Source organism: Anser cygnoides, chromosome 4 (genome assembly GCF_040182565.1).
Source record: "Anser cygnoides isolate HZ-2024a breed goose chromosome 4, Taihu_goose_T2T_genome, whole genome shotgun sequence".
Taxonomy (NCBI): domain Eukaryota; kingdom Metazoa; phylum Chordata; class Aves; order Anseriformes; family Anatidae; genus Anser; species Anser cygnoides.
Genome location: NC_089876.1, coordinates 53,238,935 through 53,260,760, shown reverse-complemented (window position 1 = coordinate 53,260,760; position 21,826 = coordinate 53,238,935). Strand labels below are relative to the sequence as shown.

Sequence of the window (21,826 nt, the reverse complement as noted above, 5' to 3'; positions counted from 1 at the left end):
AGTGGCAATTTACACTCAGAAGATAAAGCAAGTTGAAAGATAACTAAGTGTACAATTCAAGTTTTCCAATATTTTTCCTTCTGTGTTCAATACAACACTTCATGCACTTAAGACATGCTTACAAAGCAACATTTTAAAAAAATGTCAGTGAATGAAAGGCAAACTAACTACATGGTTAAATGTCTCATTTAAAAAGAAAAAAAATGAAAGAAGAATGGAAACTGTAAAACATTACATCTCCTTAATGCTTTCATTTTTAAAAAGCTCATTTAAATTCATTTTTAAAAGATGTGACATCGTTGCTAAAGCAGCAGGCTGAGGGTCATGAAAACTAGGTACTAATCTTGGCTAGGTTACAAGCATCTAAACAAGTTGCAAACTTTTCTTTAATTTCTTCTGTGATCACTCCAAGTGCCCACAGCCATGATTACACAAACAGAATCACCCAAGACAGGAATCTGCAAGGCAAAAGCCTCAAGGCAGACGCGAAAACTGAGTATATTGGTTTAAGCTCCCACATCATATGATCACAGATTTCTGTTTTCTTTTCCTTGGGCCATGTGGGCTTCTTCAGGACATTCCATTCATTTGTCCAGGCCAAACATCTCTCTCACTTTCCAAAATAGGCCTGACAGTCATGGTCAGCCCACCTCCTTTGAAAAAACATGAACCTATACACTACCAGAGTGATTCTGCCTAACTACTAAGGAAACTACCAAACCCTCTGCAGTCAATGGAGAAAAGTAAGCACACCTGCACTAGTCACTCGCTGAATGCTTCCCCTACTTCACTCCATTGACTTTATTGAGATTTGGCATCTGGCAGCTGTGGAATGGACAGTTGGACTCAGTGGGGTATCTGGAACTTAAATACCATTGTCCATATCCCAGACACTGTAGCAAACTTCTGAGTACGGTCCTGAGAAACCTAAAGCATATTATCTTTCAGTGACACAAAGCTATCCCCAAGTCATTCCTGTGCTTTTGAAAACATTTCACTGACAAAATAGGGATGACAGTCTACATTTTTTATATACCTTCTTCTTAAAAGAAATTCCTGTTTCAAAGATGCTTAAATCAATGCCTTAATCAACTCCTAGGAGAACTTTGCAGCTGTTCAATTGTTTGTTATGCTTGCCCATTTTACCTCATTTCTTGTCTCCCCAGATTGTTAATGCTTGATAAAGCCTGTAAATTATTACCATAGGGTAGTTCATATCCTTTTGATCAAAAAAAAAAAAAAAAAAAAACGTTCCACAACTGCACGATCTAATGATGCCTGATTCCTAATAGGTTCATTTCTCATGACGAACTACCTTGCGCCCCTGTGATGTCCACCTATCACCTATTCTTTCCCCTCTGTTGTCCATCAACTGGGCAAAAGGTAGAGTGGACCTCGGCTGATCAAGTGCTATGCATACACTGTCTGTCCAGCCATTCAGCAGTAATGAACAATTAAAGAAAATGGTCTTAGAGGCTGAAAATGCCCTTGAGGTGCAGATTGTGATGGATTCTTAAGGGAATTCATCATCTTTGAGCCTCTATTGCTTTGTTAAGTCCAAGTAAAGTTGCCCAGCAGGAGAGGGAACTATAGGCCAAAATGTACAGTATCAGTCCTTACAGAAATGCAGCTTTGGAAATGCAATTAAAAAGAATGAATACGTAAAATATAAAAATACTTTACACAGAATTATTTCATATGCAGAGTATCTGAGAAACTACCCTTGATGCCCACACCCTTTCCCCATGGTATTTCATGTTTTTATACCGGTTGCCCGTTGTTCAAAAGGTCTTCCTTGAAGCGAAGTTTTCTTTCCAGATCCTGAATTACAGCATCTTTTGACCCTTGAATCTCTTCATCTGAAGCTATTCTAGCAGTTCTGCCTGTTTTCTTGGGAAATCCCCTGCAAAACAGTACAGGAAAATTCATGAACTTTCCTGAAATCATTGGTATTTAGGAATTACTGGATGAAATCCTGCCATTAGTGAAGAAAATGACATTGTTTCTTTGAGATTAGATCTCTGGCATCTTACTTACTATGCTGTTCCTTCTAACTCACATCACTGATTTAATGGTTAGTTTAAGGACAAAGTTGAAATTATGGTTTATTTTTAAGCATTAGATAAAATAGGGCTCAGGGTAGTGTAGCTGTGGCTGTAAACATCATCTGCTCAAAGAGGAAACTGACGAGTGATGGCAATAAAGCAACAAGAGAGAAAACATGAAAGAGAAAGCATGACTAGATAAGTGGGGACAGAAGATGAAGTAGGTTCCTATTAAGTACCAGATGGGTGAAGATCAGAACAAAGTACAACAAGGCAGTTAATTATTAATTTCCTATATTATTTATTAACTAATTCCTTGGTTCAGCTTTTCTATACACAATGCATAACTTTATGTTTATTCTTCATATCTCTGTGAACACACACCCGGAAGGCAACATGTTATTTCTGAAAGAATGGCCATTCACAGAGTCCAGGTTATACTGGCAAAAATTAAAATCATGCCTGTAAAGCACTTTTCAGCAGCAGGGTTGGCTGCTGGATGATAACCATGTAGCAGTTTGCATTCACAGGGCAAAGCTATTCCTCATAATCTGTCTACAAGTCATGATTATATGTTCAGGATGTCTCACTCCCAATTTCTGGCATGGCATAGGAAATATTTTTTTCCAGTCTGTACTAACACTAAACACTTTTCAGTAATGTTGTGATGGCTCTATTGCAGGAAATACCCCAAAGTTTCTTCTACTGGAGATGAGCTGTTAGTACACAAGTTCACATTGTGAAGAAATGAACATGGCTATCAGTTTTTTAAGCTTGTAGCACATCAGATTTCTCTGGTTAAGTTGCACAACATCATTTAAAACACCAGTACTTACTCACTATTAGTTTCTGTTTAATCTTCAGTGGTTAAATGGGGCTCAGCTCATTACAAGGGAACGACTTATGCAAAACACAGAATCCAATCAGCTAAATTGCCAAACTCACAGGTGGTAGAGATAGAAAAAAAATAAACCAGCATGCTAGGGGTAAACGTCTTTCCAATATGCAACCTGATAATAGAATTACCAGCACCAAACTGTTAAACTACAATCATACCGAGATAACAAATTCCCTTGCATATTGCTTGGTATTATGTTTCTGTAACATGGTTCATGGTCAGATAAAACTGATTCTTCAGAAACTGTTTTCAATGGTAATCTTTACCATTACTTAAAATGAAGCAATACATCAAAAGCTATCAAAAGCCAAAAAGGAATTAAGTGAATAGATGAAGAAGACAATAATTGGAAACATTTCTGCATAAATTCCTAAAACATTTCATACTCTGTTACTGAAAGTAAATTTAAAATTACTGGAAAATGGTGAAGTTCTTGTGAAAAGAGTTTCATTTTCTTATCAAATCACAGGAGAAGAGCAGACATGTGCCTAATGTTTCAGAATGCCAGAGAATAACATCCCTCACTCTAGAAATATTCAGCCATTAGCTGGAGATCTTTTCAGTCCCCAGGCAGAATTATTCCTTCAGCATTTGGCTGGGGATGTTCTCAGTCACAAGTAACAAACTCTCCCTCACTCTGCTTTGGGGAAAAAAGTCAGGAAAAGTATCCCATCTACAGGGAGGCAGGAGGATGCTACGAGGAAGGGGCAAGGTCTCCAAGGATGCCTCAGTAACTCAAGAAATTGGGGGCCAGTAAACAAAGGAAGATACCAAAGGGAAATGGACTGGAGAATGTGGGACGTGGGGATCTGAAGGTAATGTCCCTCAGGGAGCCTGGGCAACTGCTGGAAGGCTAGAGGAAAGGTAGCACTTGTAGAGCCCCGTTTCTCCCCTCACGGTCTTTCCCTTCACCTTCCAGCATCTTAAGCCACCCAGAGCAGCACTGCCACGGAACCGAATTTTGCCATTCTTTGGATAAGGCCAAAAAACAACAAAAAATATGTTAAGAAATACAGTTTTCATTCCACATTCTTATACACTTCATACTCAGGTGACAAAAGCAGTAGGAGACTTAGCAGAAAAAAAAAAAACCTGCTTGGCATTCAGTAGGCTGTAAAGGTAAAATTTAAAATTTACTCAAGAAAGTCACACCACTGCAATAAAAGAAGGGGTTGGGCTAGGTGCACTGGAGTGGATTTCAAGTCACAAGTTAAAGCATTCTGAGGCGTTACCTCAGAAAACAAAAAGTCCCTAAGCAAGCACACCTACTTTTAAAAGGGGAAGGCATACCAAGCGAATCACAGGTCAGTAGGTTCAATGTCCATACCAAGCACAAGAAAACAATACTACAGTCAGTTTCAAAACAATGCAGGATAATAAGGCAATGCAAATTGTGTTTATCAAACCTCATTAATTTCTCTCTCTGTGGGGCTGGCAGGCACAGAGACAGGCAAAAAGAAGTAGCTTTGATACACTTCAGTTTATGTTTTCTGAATAAGCCTTCAGGAGAGCCAGTAGTTCCCTAGCGAATCAGGGAAACACAGCCTGGCTGAAATTTCTATCATATGGCTGCATAACTGTCTAAAAATACTATTCAGAGAGTATTCTTTTTTTTTTTTTTTTTTTTAATCAAACCAGAAGAACAGAGAGGTCTGTCAAAGGGCTTTACTTAGTTCCATACTTAGTATTTCAACCTTCACTATTAGAATAGTGGAAAAAAGCACATTTCTCAAATTGGCTGATGACATTCAACTTGAACTGCAACTCACTTGCAGGTAACACAACTGTCATTTACAATAATCCTCGTAATTAGTCTGGAGGTGATCTAATGATGATGAAACTCTGGAAAAATGTTCAAAGCCTGACAGCAATACAAATGTAAAATTAACGCTAGCGCATTAATCATCTCACAGAAGAATCTGAGATTAAAACCTGGACACCAATGCAATTATTTCAAAAGGAAGATGAGTACAATTCTGGGACACAATGGCATAAGACAATAAAGTTCATTGTTTCTTTTTATTCTTCTTGTTGCACACAGAGTCCAGTTTTACCACAGCACTTCAAGAAAAATAAAAACAAACTGAAGAATTTGAAAAACAAGAAAACCATAAGATGGTTTTAAAACCATCTGTAACGAAGTCCCTATAAAAATGTTGGGAAAATCCTGCTTATTTAGTCAGGAAATGAGGAGAATTAAGATAAGAGAGGTGAATCAAACATAAAACATCAGAAAATTGCTGGCATTCAATGATTCTCCATGGCCGCTGAGGACAAGCAGAGAACTTAATTTGAAGACAGACAGAGTTCGCTTTGACAAAAACAATGCACAACTCTCCTCTCTCCTTTCCTTCACCCTCCGATGAAATTTTCAGAGAATATTGGAAGCATTAATAGAGTTGGAAAAGGCATATTTAAAGACATTGACACAACAGCAACCACGAATGTGCAAAGAAATGATCAGCTTTTGAGTACTGGGCTGAAATTCATGTCGATTTTAAGCACCTCTAAAATGGGCATCACTGAAGTCACTGAGTGCCTGAATACAGGCATAGATAAAAGCATGCAAGTCTGAATTCTTTTGGTCAGAAAGGGAGCAAGGAAGTTGCTAAAACTCAGGCAAACTTAATTCACACACAGAGATTTTTGACAGCAAAGATTTTTGCAACCTTGGCTTGGCACTTCTTAGTTTTGAGTGTTTGCCCTAACATTTGTTTAGAAAGAAGGCCAAACCAGCAGTACTTTTCATGTTTTAATTACACAGAGTGTGTACTGGATGCGATTCCCTCTCTTTTCCTATGTACCTTTTAAAGTGTAAACAAGGGCAACAGGCTGGCTGTTGTTATCCTTCCAAGAACAAATTCCTGTTTGCAGCCAATATGGCTCAGTTTCACAGAAATTTAAATCAATTCTCTGGTACTGGGGAAATGAACAGTAACTTGACTTCTCTTTTAAAACTAAAGTCTTCCAAAAATACAGCTAATTCCTGTAACCATTTAGCACATTTTTTCACTTACTGTAAGAACAAAGTTACTATAAGCACTATAACAGGCCACGAACTTTGAAGTAGCAGCTGCATATTAAAATTGTTTTAGTCTGATCTTGTCATATATACAGCTCTGTTAGGTAATGTGACATTAAATGCACCCAAATCAAGGGAATGCCTGAGGCAGAGTCCTGACTAAGGATGATTTGTACAAAATGAAACAAAGGTAACAAAGTTCAATTATTTCTACCACCCAAGAACAAGTTATGAAACTATCAAAAAAAAAAAAATCATGCTTCAGCACTGGATAGGATCAAGACTGACGTGAATAATATATAATCCTGCGCATGTCTGACCCCTCTTTAGGACTTGATCAGACAATACACAGAACACATCACCTACAAAGTGCATGTCTACCACCCAAAACTTGTTTTTCTAAGTCTTATCTTTAAAAATGCACTTTTGCTCATTCAAAGAATTACTGTTTTTTCATTCTCCTATTCAGTTCTTTCCCCACCTGAGCAAATTACTCTGCTTCATACTGCACTGATTACCACAGATACGTAAATGCTGTTTGCTTTTCAAAAGATGTCCACATATTTTATATCAATTGAAAAAATACTACCTATTTTGTGACTGGTAATCTCATCTGCCTTTCAGATTGCTAGCAGCATTATACTAGAACCGAGGGTCAAGAAGAAATCACAGAAGCACTGACTGCTCTTGAATGTAGAAAGGCTGGCACAGTTCTTATAGTCCTGAACTCTTGAGAAGAGATAGGTAACTGCCAGAAGAATGTGAAGTAAAACCTACACTGGTCTGAGAAAAGGTAATGTATCAAAAATATTAACTTCAATGGTACATGATGAAACACTACTGGTTAAGGTCTCCGCTACTGTCAAGCACTGTACCTGGTTTTTAGATTCACAGACATTTCTGTAGCATCCTAATCTACATGAAATAAAGTTATAAAATTAAATCCTCAGAAGGAAAAATCTGCAGACCAAAAAAAGCTATAAAGCAACAGTGCAATTTGCATTGAAATAAATGAATGGGTACAAATAGTCTCCATATCTTTTCAGCAGAAAGGTATATGTACTAGTTCTCTTAGTTAAGCTCACTTGTCATCTTGCCACATTCTTAAGCATCTATAACTATCACGTAGAAAAAGAACTAGATAAAAAACATCTAGAAAATTAAGTCTTCCAGATCTAATGATTGTCAGGAGGTCATTCATTTTGGCTACTGTCTGCGTGTCTCCACATTAAACTCTTGATCTCTACTTTTAAGCAACTTGAATAGATTAGATCTGGGGCACAACCAGGCTTTCAAAGTTCAAATGGAACAAATATGCATTCATCATATTTCAAAAAAGCTGACACAGATATTCATTTTACAATAATCACTTGCATGTACATAATAAAAAGGTGTTACACTGCCAAAACAAAACCCCCAATATGAGTTGTTCCTTAGCACAATCAACAAGAAGTGATCTGGTACCACACATAAACCACACAGGTGCTGGTCTAATAGCCACAAGTAAGATCTAAGCCATGGGGAAAGGAGATACAACACAATAAATTATGAAGCTTTAAACAAAAATGTTCTAATGGGCAGGAACAACAGCTTAAGAAAATTGGAGGTTGGGAATGAAAGTAAACCCCTAACATTTGCTGGAATTTTTCCAATGACAGAAACACTTGTTTTCAGATACAGTTTCCTGAGCCCCAGGGACAACTCCAGGTATGAATGGATGAGCAGCAGAGAGAAATGAGGTGAGCTCCCTCAGAAGCAGGAAGACACCCTGACTGTTCTCTGTCTTGTGGTGGAATTCTTAATCAGGAATTAATTAATCCCTTCCTACATATCACAAATTTCTCATCAGCCATACTGTAGGTAACCTCAATTGTTTTACAGTTGTGAGAAACACAACTTACAGAATTGGGAAAAGTAAATGTCAGGTCTACATAGGAGAGCAATACATTTTACTCTAAAATGAAAGCTGACATTTGTACCAACAGACTGTTGAAAGCTGTTAAGATATGAACATGGAGAAATGTAGCTTTCCCTCACAGTAGTCACCATCACTGCTGACTCAAGGAACAAAAGGGTTACTAAAATATTTGTCTCTTGGTGCTATTTGAGACAGAATTCAATGCACAAGTCACTGTACACAGCTGCAAGAACACACCATCAGCTCTGATTCAAAGGGGAAAAAATGTGCAGATCTCTCTGATGTTGCTATTCTCATGATTCCCACAGAATCCCTATTAAGATTTTGAATCATAGAATCACAGAATATCCTGAATTGGAAGGGACCACAGGATCATTGAATCCAGCTCCTGGCTCCACACAGGACCACCCAAAAATCAGACCCCGTGTCTGACAGTGTTGTCCAAACGCTTCCTGAACCCTGTCAGGCTTGGGGCCTTGACCACGTCTCTGGGGAGACTGTCTCAGTGACTGACCACCCTCTGGGTGCAGAACCTTTCCCTAACACCCAGCCTGACCCTCCCCTGTCCCAGCTCCATGCCGTTCCCTCGGGTCCTGTCGCTGTCCCCAGAGAACAGAGCTCAGCGCCTGCCCCTCCGCTCCCCTCGTGAGGGAGCTGCAGGCCGCCATGAGGCCTCCCCTCAGCCTGCTCTGCCGTGGGCCGAACAAACCACATGATTTAGATTTAAGTTTCTGGAGATCACTGAAACGGCAATAGATTTAAAAATCATGTGCAGTGATAAAAGCAGCTTATTTAATTAAATTTTAGAAGAGGCTGTAGACGATCTTGTCTTCAAAGCAATGTTTTCTTTTCCATCTCTCCTCCAGGAGAGGAGTATTAAGGATCTCCTCCAGAGATGAGAATTAGAGTAATTCTTCTCCAGAAGAGAATCTAGAGTACTAGATTTACTTTCAACAATTCTTTATAGTCAGATTTTTTTTCTGTTTGTGCCTATGGTGATATTATTGAAGATATCTACTTGAAGAAAAAGCATCTACCTTAAGAAAAAAAAATACAATTTTTGAAGTTCTTTTCAAAAGGATGTATGTATAGCCGACAACACATGTTTTTAGAAACTGTAAAGGGACCCAGGTTGGATGACTCCACACCTTTCTGTATAGCAGGATTTATATTCTTTTTATTTCATTATTTTCATTATTTTATGCTCTTACCCAGAATTTCTTTTCTGATCATTAAAAAATGTATACCTATTTTGAGACAGATATAATTCATTTTTGCTATGAACGGTAAAGACCAGATTCTAGCTTTAAAAGATTTAAATGTGGACAAAACAATTCTAGGTTTCTGTCGCACCAAGTCTGTTTCCTGCATGCTTTTTGTAACTGAAAGCTAACCTGAGTCCAATACATTTACCCAACCAAAGAGTTTTCTTTAGGTAAAGGAACAAAGAGCCAAAATTTTTACCAACAGTATCCAACAACATCACTGCAGCCAAGTTTTACCTCAGAAACAACTGATGAGTGTTCATAATTCCCGTAAGTATTTAATTAGCTATGGAGCTCCACCAGCACTTCTTGTCTTGCTTAATAACACAACGCTCTGGCAAGATAATGAGTTTATCAAATTGGCCCCACCACAAAAAATGGTTGTTCCTGAAGCTTGTTCAGCTAACATCGCTACAACACACCCTCGTTTTCAAGCTGTGGCTAACAACGAAAGTGGCTAGAGCTTACTGGAAAGTTGAGATATATTTTATTCAACTGAAACATTTACCATAAAACTGTTGCAAATAAATGTTTAGACTATTTAAAGGTGAATTAGTAGGTACTAACTACACAAAGCTGCTGTCCATGTTTCAGATGTCCAAATGAAATATAGAAAATTCACAAGTAGCTGTTCCCATGATTCAGACAAGGCTGTAAGACTACATGCTGGGAGGAAAAAAAAACAAACAAGCAAAAAAAACAACCCAACAACATGCACAATGTCTATCTATCAACTGGGAAGAATATTCATTTTATCAAACTGGTTTAAATAATGATACGTTATCTACAGAGTCTCAGGGTCCAAAACCAAGGGAAAATTCAACTCTCAGCTAAAACATTAGCACTGCAATGGTTATTATTTACCTATATTCTGCTCCAACTACGAAAGCAATCAGAAGAAAATAAGAATGGTGCATACTTACTACTTATTTTTTTAAAAGCATTTAGTCATGAAAAAACACTGAAATGTATGAAAAAATAAACAATTATTCAATAAATTCTACAGCATATCAAGACACACAAAAGTAGTCTACAGGATTTCTTATTCTGCCAAGTAATGTTTGTTTGGTAATTACAGGAGACTGACATGGCTAAATAATTATTGATTTCTTTCAGACATTTGATTATCATTGTCAAGGTACTCATGCCTGAGTGAGAAAACAACAACAAAACAAACCAACCAAACAAAAATAAATGACAATGGTAAAAAGACCATATAATCAAAATACTAGGAGTGAATTACCAACCCTGAAATATACAGTCACACAGAAAAAATGACAAGAGAAAGGAGCTATGAAAATACTGAAGGCAGGCAGGAAAACTGTGTTAAGCACATTTTGTCTCTTAGAGGCACTTGGTACGAAATTGTAGAAGTATCTAAATGCAATGACAGATTCAAGTCTACTTCCATTGAAGTGAAAATATAATAATAAATAATAAAGTTATCTTCTAAAGAAGAAATCCTACCACTTCAAACACTGTACTTGGAGTCTCTACTCAAACATGCATCTCCTTTCCATGAAGGGCATTTCAAGCAGTAGCTAGTTCACTTTCAACAACACAATCATATTCTCAATATCACCACTACATGACAGATTTGAAAGTAGAGACAAAGCTAAATGGCTTGACTAGCTTTTTAGATGCTGAGCTGAAGCAAAACTGAATACCTTAATTAATTCCGCGCACCTTGTCTGTTACAGCACACTGCCAGGTAACAGTATCATCCTTTGCAAACAGTGGATCTCAGAGATGCATGGAGTACATGGTAAGAATATAGGTTTAGGATATGGAATACTGTGAGTGCTCAAAAACTAGAGCATCTCAGAAAGATACATATGTTCAAGGAAAGAGGATTTGTGAGGGTAGAGAAAAAGTCAAGGGGAAAGATGAAGCCAAAGTGAAGGTATGAAAACAACAAATACAGAAGAACTGAAATTGAAGCACAAAGCAGAAGAGACCAAATGACTTGCTTATTTACCCAGCAAGTCTAAAGACACAGGCATTAGTAGGCTCTAGTGAATGTAAAATGAAAGGGGTGAAGCCAGAGAAAAACAGGCAGAGATATATAACAATAGAATTTTTTCTGCATCAAGCAGTACATCCTTTACCATGTTTTAATGTTATAATTAAGATGACAAATGCTCATTGTAAATATATATACAGATGTATAAATCATACACACATAAACTCAGCATGGTTAACATGATCCAGCTCCCATCTGGATTACATTTCCTAAGGGAATGGCAGGCCAAACAGCCCCAACCACCTTATCGGGCCCAGCTCAGAACCTGAGGCTGCTGTCTTGCCCTGGGGGGAGAGACACCCTGTCACATGCACACCCAGGCTGGTGGCTGCTAGTTTTGGGGAAGCATCCTTGCAGAGTGCAGCCTGTGTCCAAAGATAAAAGGAAATGAGGAACACAGCTGAATGCCTCGAGTAAGAACATATGCCTGAACATAGCATAATAGGGAGAGAATCACAGAATCATTCAGGTTGGAAATGACCTCTAAGATCAGTTAGTCCAACCTTTAACCTAGTGCTAAAGTCCACCACTAAACTATGGTACTAAATTCTACACGTTTCTTGAAGACCTCCAGGGATGGTGACTCCACCACTTCCCTGGGCAGCCTGTTCCAATGTCGCACAACCCTTTCAGTGAAGAAATTTCTCCTAATATCCAACCAAAACCTTCCCTGGAGCAACTTGAGACCACTTCCCCTTGTCTTATCACTTGGTGCATGGGAGAAGAGCCCAATCCCCATCTCGTTATAGACTCCTTTAAGGTAATTGTACAGCACAACAAGGTCTCCCCTGAGCCTCCTTTTCTCTAGGCTAAACAACGCCAGTTCCCTCAGCCGCTCCACATTAAGACTTGTTCTCTAGTCCCTTCACCAGCCTCATTGCCCTTCTTTGGGCAAACTCCAGCACCTTGACGTCCTTCCTGTAGAGGACAGAAGAGAAGCATGGAGAAGCTGCTCTCCACATTAATGGAACACAGTGAAGGCCTGAGCTGTTGCTGCCACCATCACAGCACATAGAAAGGAAATCGAAAAAGAACCCAGTCCCCATGGTTGCCTACAGTGGATTGCCCTAAGCAGCACAACAGCACGTGCCCACAGAGCTATGTAGCTATGTGTCAAATCAGGGGCAATCCTGACTCCTATGTGTCAAATCAGGAGCAATTTCTTGGGCTGTGCTTACCTGCCAAGCTGTCAGTAAATCAATCATGCAACTTTCAGCAGAGAAACTCAGCCAGTGCAAAGGACACAGAGTAAGACAGAAAATCATAACTAGTACGAGTGCAAGAGCAAACTGTACTATTTATTCATTTTTCTCCCAATTCTGTTTTATGGCCAGATTCCATAATGAGCCATATGACAGAAATCAAGATAAAGAAATGCTTATTAAAGCATATATATGATTTATTACTCTGATATCTGTCCACCTTCCTCCTTCTCTTCCTTTGCATATCTTGGACTGAAATAACAGAAGTTCCCACCACAACGGTATGTAGCTGAGCAAGTCACCTAGATACTGTAGATATGTTTAGACAAACTTCTAGACAAAGTTATAAATAAGCCTTGGATACAGCTATTCTCATTTTTGTTCTTCAGCATGTCTCTTTGATCTCTAAGGATGGAATGAGAATCTAGTGCCAGTGGAAAAGACAAACTGATCTATGACGGGAGCTGACATGCTCCAAAATACTATTTTGGCCTTTAGGGAAGACAAAAGGGGAAAACAAGTATGTGGAGTTGTTAGGAGGAGGGGCTCTGTTTGCTTTTATGCACTTCTTTTCAAAATCCCCTCCTAAACCCTTTTCCAAACTTCCTTAGGGGAAAGAAACAAAACAAAACGAAACAAAAAAAACCCTAGGCAAGAGTCAATACATCATTATGACCACTTTGTTGTCAGATGTATACTTTAATACCTTATACTTCAAGTATCGCAAAGCTATAGGGACTTTTGAAAAATGCTCCCTTTACTTTCTCTATGCACAGATGCAATGGGAACATAGATCACGAATATCATTGAATACGTGACTTTAAGAGAGCTGGGTCATGGGAAGGGTTTTCTTGAATCTCCTTCCACTTTTCTGGGCATGCAGAACCTTTTGCTGCTGCTTTCATAAATTCATCAACTCCAGTGTAAAACCTTAGATTTTCCTCTGTTACTCCTATTGTAATACTCTTTCAGAATCTCTTTTCTGTGATAGTTAGAAAACTGTACCTAATCTCTAGCACAGAGGCATTTGCAAACAATTAACATCTCTCTCTCAGCTGGCAGGTAACAGCAAGGGGCCCTAGAAAAGTATAAAATGAAGCAAGTGCAATAATCTTCAGTACAATCTTCAGTACAGTCAAACTCAAGGAGCTCATTAGCTAATACTTACGGAGGTGTCACTCCTTTCGGGAGGCCTAACGCGTTGACAGAAATGGGTGGTGGCTGGGATGGCAGCATGGAGCTGAGAAAAGCTGCTGGAGACTGGCCGGAATTAGGAAATCTGGGAGTTGGAGACAGGCTGTGGGAAGGTGAAGAAAGTGAAGGAAGAGGAGGAGGTGGAGGAGGTGGAAGTGGAAAGGAATCACACGCCGGATATGTCGCGGTTGGACTAAAGACAGGCGGAGGCGGGGGAGGAGGGGATGGAGAAGAAGGAGACCATCCGTACTCCCCTTCTGGAGCAAACTGCTGAGAGAAAGGCGGAACAGGCACTCTCCCAAACTGTTTTTGGGAAGCAGTTGGAGACATAGGAGAAGGCAGGCTGGATGTAGATGATCCTGAAGAAGGAGTCACATAACCTGAAGCAGGGCTGATGTTCTGAGCAGCAATAAACTGCTTAGGTCGAGCGTAGTTGAAGGAGCTGGAAGACTGCATGGTTGGGGAAGTATGAGAGTTGAGAATACTCATTGGCACAGGAGAAATAACAGACTGGCTGGACTCAAGCTCCTGGAAGGAGGGGGGAGGAGGAAAGGAAGGAGATGAGGGAGGGTGCTGATGGTGCTCAGGTTGCTGCTGGTGACGATACCACTGGCCACCTTCTTGCTCCAGACGAATTTGGTTCTGCAGCTGCTGTATTTTTATAGGATCCCTGTAGGAAGGAAAAATAGACAAAAAGATGATCAGACATGGAGTGCTGGCCGGGAGGAGGTAAAAATTCCACTCAGCTGTGGTCTAGGAGAGTCAGAAGCCAGGGAAAGTTCAAAGCATTCGCATATCTTGAATACCCCTATTTTTTCAGAGCTAAAACACTGTTACAAAAGTCCTTTTTTTCAGCTCAAAAGGGGGGGGGGGGGGGGGAGTGTATGCAAAACAGAAGTCAACAAAACTTTCACTGCTTAAAAATGGTACACTATAAGACAAGTTGAAAACATTTAGCATATTTTAAAAGAGCAATCCAGTTAATGTAAGTAATGTTGATGATCTTAGAAGTTTCATTTCATTTCTTGCCTATTTCATTCTATGGCCAAGTTCCCATAATACGCCTCAGATATTTACCCAGTGACAGCTTCAGCTTTGATTTCTGCTGTAGCCTACTTGTGCAGATCAGACAAGCCTAATTACTGCCATACTTTTAATGAGCTACTTGGAGAAAATGAACTAACTTCTTTGTTAGAACCATCCATGTACCTGTAGATGAGCAAAGAACACTTCCAGGAAAAATCTATAACCTAAGGAGATGGTAAACTGAGCTTCCATATGTATCTAGTCCCACTTTTTTTTTTTCCAGGTTTCGTTCTTAATTGTAGGTTCTGAGGTCTATCTTAATAGGTACTGAATACAGCTCTAGGGAATTCCTAATTGCAATACTATCAGCTCAAATGGAAATGAGACTTTCCTTTAAAAATGCAGACATTCTCTAGCAGAACAATAAGGAATAAAAAAACAATACACAGAAGCAGCCAAAATTGTTAATTAAGTCAAAAAATGCATTATGTTCAGCAACGAAGCAAACCAGAGCATACATTGGTTTCTGTCCACAAAACATTAGTTTGAATGACATTGTGACCTTCCTATTTGTTGCTCCTTTATAATGTTCCTGTCTCTCCGTTTAGACACTGCAGCAGTCTATTTTAACTGCTGTTCTGCTGAAAAAATAGGAGTGCCATGTAAGTAAGGGCCCTATGAAAACGGAGATCAAGCTTAACTGTGTGGTCTCTCAACTTAAAATTCATCAGACTGACTTGCTTAAAACTTGTCATGTTCCAGCTGGAAAGCATAACTTTATCTCAATACTCCAGATGTCTACGAAGCTTCAGCATAGGCACATATACCTTTTCTGTATATTTCATACATAAATACTTTATTATATACAAGTGTGTCATTGTTTATGTATAATTTAGGTCTTTCAAGCAGAAATTTTAGAAGCTGTCTGCTTAATGCATGGCATATGAATGTATGATTCTAGCACAACAGTATACTGTTGTTGGTAGCAACAAAATTGGAAATGCTACTATCATATTTTCCATTCTAAGATTAATTTTGATATTCCAACCATCCACATTTCCCAGAAAATGTTTTCTGACAATAATTCTGCTTATGATCTCAGGCCAAAGGAGATATTTTAGATAAAACAGCGGAGTAAGATTGTTTGGGACAGAAAACTGAAAAATCAGTCCTTTACTTTTAACAGTTGCTTTTTACCTTTTTTTTTTTGGAATAAAGAGAAATCATTCTAACTACATAAGTTATCTCACCAACAATACATATTTCAGTACTTAAAAGGAAATTAAAGTTTTCTGATTCTTTTTAATTGAGTCAACAATACCAGTACAAATGCAGCTCAATTGCAGATTTTTATACTTCATTTTTGATGTTGACAATAGCAACTCTAAATCCATCATTCCATGGGGCATGGGTTGAACCTTAGTCTTCAGTTTTTACAGAACTACATAAGAACCTCCTTTCCCTACCTGGGCTAAAGCAATTGTGCTTTTTCTTTCAGTTCCCATCATCATTTGATTCTCTTGGCTGATGACAGAAATACTTGATGTCACCTCCGATTGAGGAAAGTCCTGTAACACTGCTACTTTCAGCTCGTTCTGTTTCTTTAGTCTGATTATTTGCAGACCTATTGTCCAATGCCTCTAAAATTACAGAATCACAGAATCGTCTAGGTTGGAAGAGACCTCCAAGATCATCTAGTCCAACCAAATTATTTTAAAATACTTTCTCTTCCGTCATAACACTCCCACCCCTCCTAATTTTTTTATTCATTACAGAGAGGTTAAGGTTTAAAAAAAAAAAGAGGAAAATTTAGTACTGTAAATGCTGCGTTGAATATAGAAAAAAAAATAGCTGTCTCCAACACTCCTGTTTACCCAACATATGCTAAAAGCAAGTCAAAGTGTCTTGTCTTGGGACTTTTTTTATTTTCTTTGCCAAGTCACATGGCTGCGTGCCCAGCCAACAGCACAACACAAATGACCATCTATGGCCCTGTCAATGGTAAGTAAGCACACTACTACAGTGCCTGCCACCGAAGCGCTGCTGTACCAATCTGGGCAGCAGCAAAGACCAGATTCAGAGTATGACTACAAAAGGTCGGCAGGCAAACATGAGGTTCCTCTGCTCTCACACTAAGCTTGACTTGAGGCCACAAGAATATGCATGCCTGTAAGTCAGGGTTTATTGCTCGGGACAACACTAATTCAATTTGCAAAGCCTTCTATCAGCTTAGGGTCCAGACAAAGTGCACGTCTGCTTAAAAATTAACATGCAGACATAAGCGTTATCACATCACTCCATGTAGCAAAAAAAATAAAAGATCTTAAAGCAAACTTTCATGCAGAAACACACGATCCTTGTTTGTAAAGGGATGTTCTCCACCTCAGAAACTACCCTTTTAACAGCAGATGCTGCCCTATGCTTATTCATTTCTTGAGCAGATGTGCCCTAGGGATGTGTCACTATGAAGAAGGAAAAAGAAAAAAAAAGAATAATCAATTAATCAATTCACAAGTGTTACATTGCACTGACACTAACAGCAGGGGAAGCTCTGCACAGGTCGGTCACTGAAACTCTGCTGTGCCATGGATATAAAGGGTCCCAGCAGTCAACACTGTGCAGTGGAATCTGTCCGTTATGTTGCCCTCATCAGTAGTGAAGCAAAGATAATTAAAAAAAAAAAGCTCAGTTTTGGATGAAATTACAGGAAAAATTAGTTTAATTGTAATTACATCCTCTTTCCAATTAGCTGTAATATGTTTTGTAATCCAAGTGTTTTAAAGGGCACACATGCTTTAAGGGAACACGTCAAGCTTGTTTAAACAACACTGAATAAAACTCATTTTCTCATGTGGATCTTTCAATTTTTACCAAGTAATTATAACAACATAAGAATGAACAGCTAAAGTTGTTTTTTTTTTTTCTTTTGTAAAATTTGATCAGTTAATGGCAGAAGAAAATAATAAAAAATCCTGACTAGGATAAAGCAAATATTGAGAATTTTGAGAATTTTCAGGAAGTCACTGCAAAGTGGACCAAGTAGTACATAAATATTCTTAAAAGGCCTGCTTCCATATCTGTGAATACTTTATTCAGTACCAAGTATTCTTACCCAAAATTTTTATACAACATTTCAGATGTTCTAATAGATATGTTTAAACAGTTAAAGAAATGCAAAAAGTAGAGTAGTAATATTTTAGCTGAAGCAGACACTAGTTGCAACAGAAGGAAAAATAGCATTTATGCAGTTACGATTCACGGTCCAAACACGTATAGATGTACTGTTCACAACACAATCTTTTCTTATCAGCTACTAGAATGGGAAGGCACAGCCTTTTCACCTTCAGTTATACGCTTGTATCACTTTGTTTTCCACTTATTATAGATTTCTAACTGTGAAAAGAAGTTGGTGACTGAGGAGGAGGAGAAAAATCCAATTTGTTCAGCAGTTAAGAATAAGGATTTGTGTGTGCATCACTAGCAACATCCAGTGCAAGAAGACGTGACAGTAAATGAAGTTACTCCTGGAGCAGTGCTTGTCTACACAATGTCAGTCTTCCTTTTCTTTACAATATTAAATATTGAATAGCTAGAATTAATTTGGGGTATTTTCCATACTGCCTCTTTAGGAATTCTTTTACTCACCGTGCAGGTGACTCGCAAGATGCAACATTACACTTTCCCAAGTATTTCTGTAACCTCACTTTCCTCTCTGGCCTCTCTTAGAAACTAACAACTGAATGAAGATACAGCAACTAGTAATTTTTTAATTAATCTATTGGCTAACCTCATGGAAATTCACGCTTGCTAAATTTTAGGGAATTGAAAACTAGAATATAAAATCCATCAGGAAAGTCAGAGTTTCCCTTGCCATTAGAGAAGACAGTGAGTCTCCTCTTACTGTGTCAACAATATTCACAGCAACCTCCAAGCACGGCAGGAGGCTCGCTACTGCTGTCAGGGATTTATGCATTTCCTCAAAGCCAACACAACTACATGAGAATAACAGCAAAGACAAAAAAGCAAGGAGCGTCAGGTATCATAAAAAATAAGATCTATTTTTTTTTAAATTCTAGGAAGCTAGGCTCCAATTTAAAATCTGCAGTACACCACAAATTAGCACTAGAAAGGACATATTTCAGACCAAATGAGAGAGAGTAATATCAGGAGACCTGAACTGATTCGATCCTGCAAGTCACTTTTCCATCTGGACCTTGGTTTCCATAGTTTTCAAATGAGTTATATGAACTTTATGATACTGTTATTAGATGCCTGGATATCTACTGCTAGCAGCTCACTACTAACATTGTTATTACTGACCCACGGGTGCAATGTGGCAAAGTGCTCTACCTGCTAATGCAAACAGAAATTCTGGCTGGCTGGACTTTAAGCTCACCACAGGAAAAAATGTTGTATTAAAAATTCATTTAAACTATTGCTCACAGTGGTGCAGATATATGTAAGAATGTTTTTAAACAGTACTGTCTGTAAAGGCCGTGTTTCCTAGAGATTTGGCACTGTAGGGTCACAATCCATGGTGACAACAGTATCCTGAAGAAACAGTCCTTTAGCACTGCTCTCTCCAATGTGCCATTCTCCCCTGCTGCCAGATCACGTATATAATGTTCACTGGCAGCATTAACCTTATGCAAAAATGCCTCAAGGCTAGCTTTAACAGACTGCCAGAAGCAGAAACTGGCCATGGTCTCACTTGGGTCAAAGCACTGGCAAATCATGCTCACTCTTGGTGCCAGTGAAAGGTTTGCCATGTGCTGGGAGATGATGACTGCTGAGGGGACCACTCACTGACAGAAGTGGAAGGGGCAAGCTTCACTTGTCAGTGCCTGCCCACTGCACCTTGCCTCATTTCCAGCCTGGTTTTCATTCCTCTTTTATTCCACAGCAGCAGTCTGGCTCTGTGTCCCCCCTCTTATTCCATTCTTCACAGCTAAGTCAAAAAACTAAGTGCTAAACAATGAAAAGAGCATGAGCTAAATGCTCACATTTGAAAACAGGTGTTCAAAGGGAAGGCTAGATACGTTTATTTTTTTGGTAACTACAGAATACTATGTTTTCAGAAGCAAAACAATGATTGCATGGAAGAAGAGCAAACAGATATTAGCAGAATATTCTCTAATGATGCCAGTAAAGATGGCATATTTTAAGGGTAACAGTTACTTGAGGATTCATATTCTAAGGTATGCACTTGGTTCGGACTACAATAGGCTGATTTATTTTTTTAACCCACTTTAATTTTTGTTTTCTTCTTGATACCTTTTTGGTATCATGTTATTTTTACAATTAATAGAGCTGTCCTTTGAGAACTAAACAGGTAACAACCACTACAAGGAACTGTAATCCAAGCCCAGGCCAAGGGCTTGGACGTAGAGCTATGAAACAGGGGAGGTGCAGGAGAAAGGCAGAGATGGTTGTATATCTCTGAAAAAGTCTCAGGAGGAACTGACCAGTGGGTTGCAGAGTACGTGACAGCAGATGACATTTTCAGGGTGGAAGGAATCCTTCATATTGCAAGGTCTCCATCAGGCTTATTTCCAGGTTCCCAGTATGAGGATATGTACCACCTTTATGTTTATCTTACATCTCTGGATCTGTGAAAAACATTATGATTCTTGGAGGAAAAAAGCCCAAAACCTCCTCTGGGAAGCACCCTACTATTTGCAGTGTAACCACCAGCTCCTTACAGATCTGTCTTTTTATATCTTGAAGAAAGAGATTTTCTCTGCCTAGGTCGACAGTGCTGTCTGTGCTAAGGAATGATAACGGCAAGCAGCTGAACTGAGCTGACTGAACTTGGTGGTGCTGGCTTTGTTGTTCTCACTGTAAGTCCACAGTTCATGATACTGCTAGAGAACTGCCACTTGATACTGCTTGTTCCACCCAGTCCTGGCATCCAAAGTGATCCAGAGGTACAACCTGCTCCCTGTACTTTTTAAATGCAAAAACTCTTAAGAAAGCCACTTACACCCAGACTTTCTGTCTTAGGGGAAGGTTTCTCCCAGGGTGGTGCCTGCTGTCCAGGCCTTGACGGGAATCAGCCTTGCACAGAATGAACTCTATCCAGGTAGTGTCTACCACAAAGTGTGGTAAGGGCATTCATGTTTCTTCAGTGTTTTACAAGACAGTATGTGAAATAGATTGAACCAACCACCACAGATAAAGAACCAAGACTAAATACAGTTTTTCTATGTTATAAATTTTTATATTTCCTGATTTGGGCCCTCCTTGGTCCTCCCTCATCATCTTACCAACAGAAAAGGAGCAAATGAAAAGCAGACGAAGAAAAGCAATTTTTGTTTGAAAGAAAGACTCCTACACATCATGTATGGAAGAACAATGGACTCACTTTTGCCCCAAATCATTCCTGAGTGAAAGCAGACCAACCCCTTCATGTCCTTCCAGTAACCTGCCCTTTGAGGAACAGATGGTGCAGTTCAGCAGAAATATACTAGACATACTTCTGAAAGTACAGGAATACTTTGAATGAAAATAATCAGAATTAACCACAACTTTAAAAGCCTGAGCTAGTTTTCTAAATTAAGATCTGAAACTAATGCCAGGAAAACTTTGTATTTTGGAATAACAACTGCTCATCTCCACGAAACCTACATTCCAATGAAGATCTAGCTTCTAACTCGAGACGAGTGTCTCATAATCATGCAAGAGCAACCAGTCTGTGTGTTTGCTTCTTTAAGGCACCATCATGCTGTATTGAGAGGCAAGGGTGTTCTCAGGTAACACCGACTTCCATGTCACTCAATAACTATGTTCAGATATATTTCTTCATGTATTTAGGTATCACAGAATCACAGAATCATTCAGGTTGGAAATGACCTCTAAGATCAGTTAGTCCAACCTTTAACCTAGCACTGCCAAGTCCACCACTAAACCATGGTAGTGAGTTCTGCATCTACACATTTCTTGAAGACCTCCAGGGACGGTGACTCCACCATTTTCCTAGGCAGCCTGTTCCAGTGTTGTACAACCTTTTCAGTGAGGAAATTTCTCCTAATTTTCAACCTAACTCCCGCCTGGTGCAACTTGAGCCCATTTCTCCTCATCTTACCACTCAGTACTTGGGAGAAAAGCCTGATCCCCACCTTGCTATAGCCTCCTTTAAGGTAATTGTACAGCATCATGGGGTTTTCCCTCAGCCTCCTTTTCTCTAGGCTAAACCACCCCAGTTCCCTCAGCCAGTCCTCATAAGACTTGTGC

At 39.1% G+C, this 21,826-nt stretch overlaps 1 protein-coding gene across 10 annotated transcripts in view; it reads right to left on the bottom strand.

Moving 5' to 3' along the window:
* PALLD (palladin, cytoskeletal associated protein) overlaps positions 1-21,826 on the bottom strand; it is a 200,695-nt gene that overhangs the window by 23,379 nt on the left and 155,490 nt on the right. For 7 of the 10 annotated variants that reach the window (XM_066996743.1, XM_013175276.3, XM_066996744.1 and 4 more), the window contains 2 exons: positions 13,542-14,237; positions 1,768-1,903 (listed from right to left, as the gene is read on the bottom strand). In XM_066996743.1, coding sequence (XP_066852844.1) covers positions 1,768-1,903; positions 13,542-14,237 — 832 coding nt within the window. The remainder of the gene's footprint in view (positions 1-1,767; positions 1,904-13,541; positions 14,238-21,826) is intronic. The other 3 variants (XM_066996745.1, XM_066996746.1, XM_066996751.1) reach the window with 1 other exon arrangement.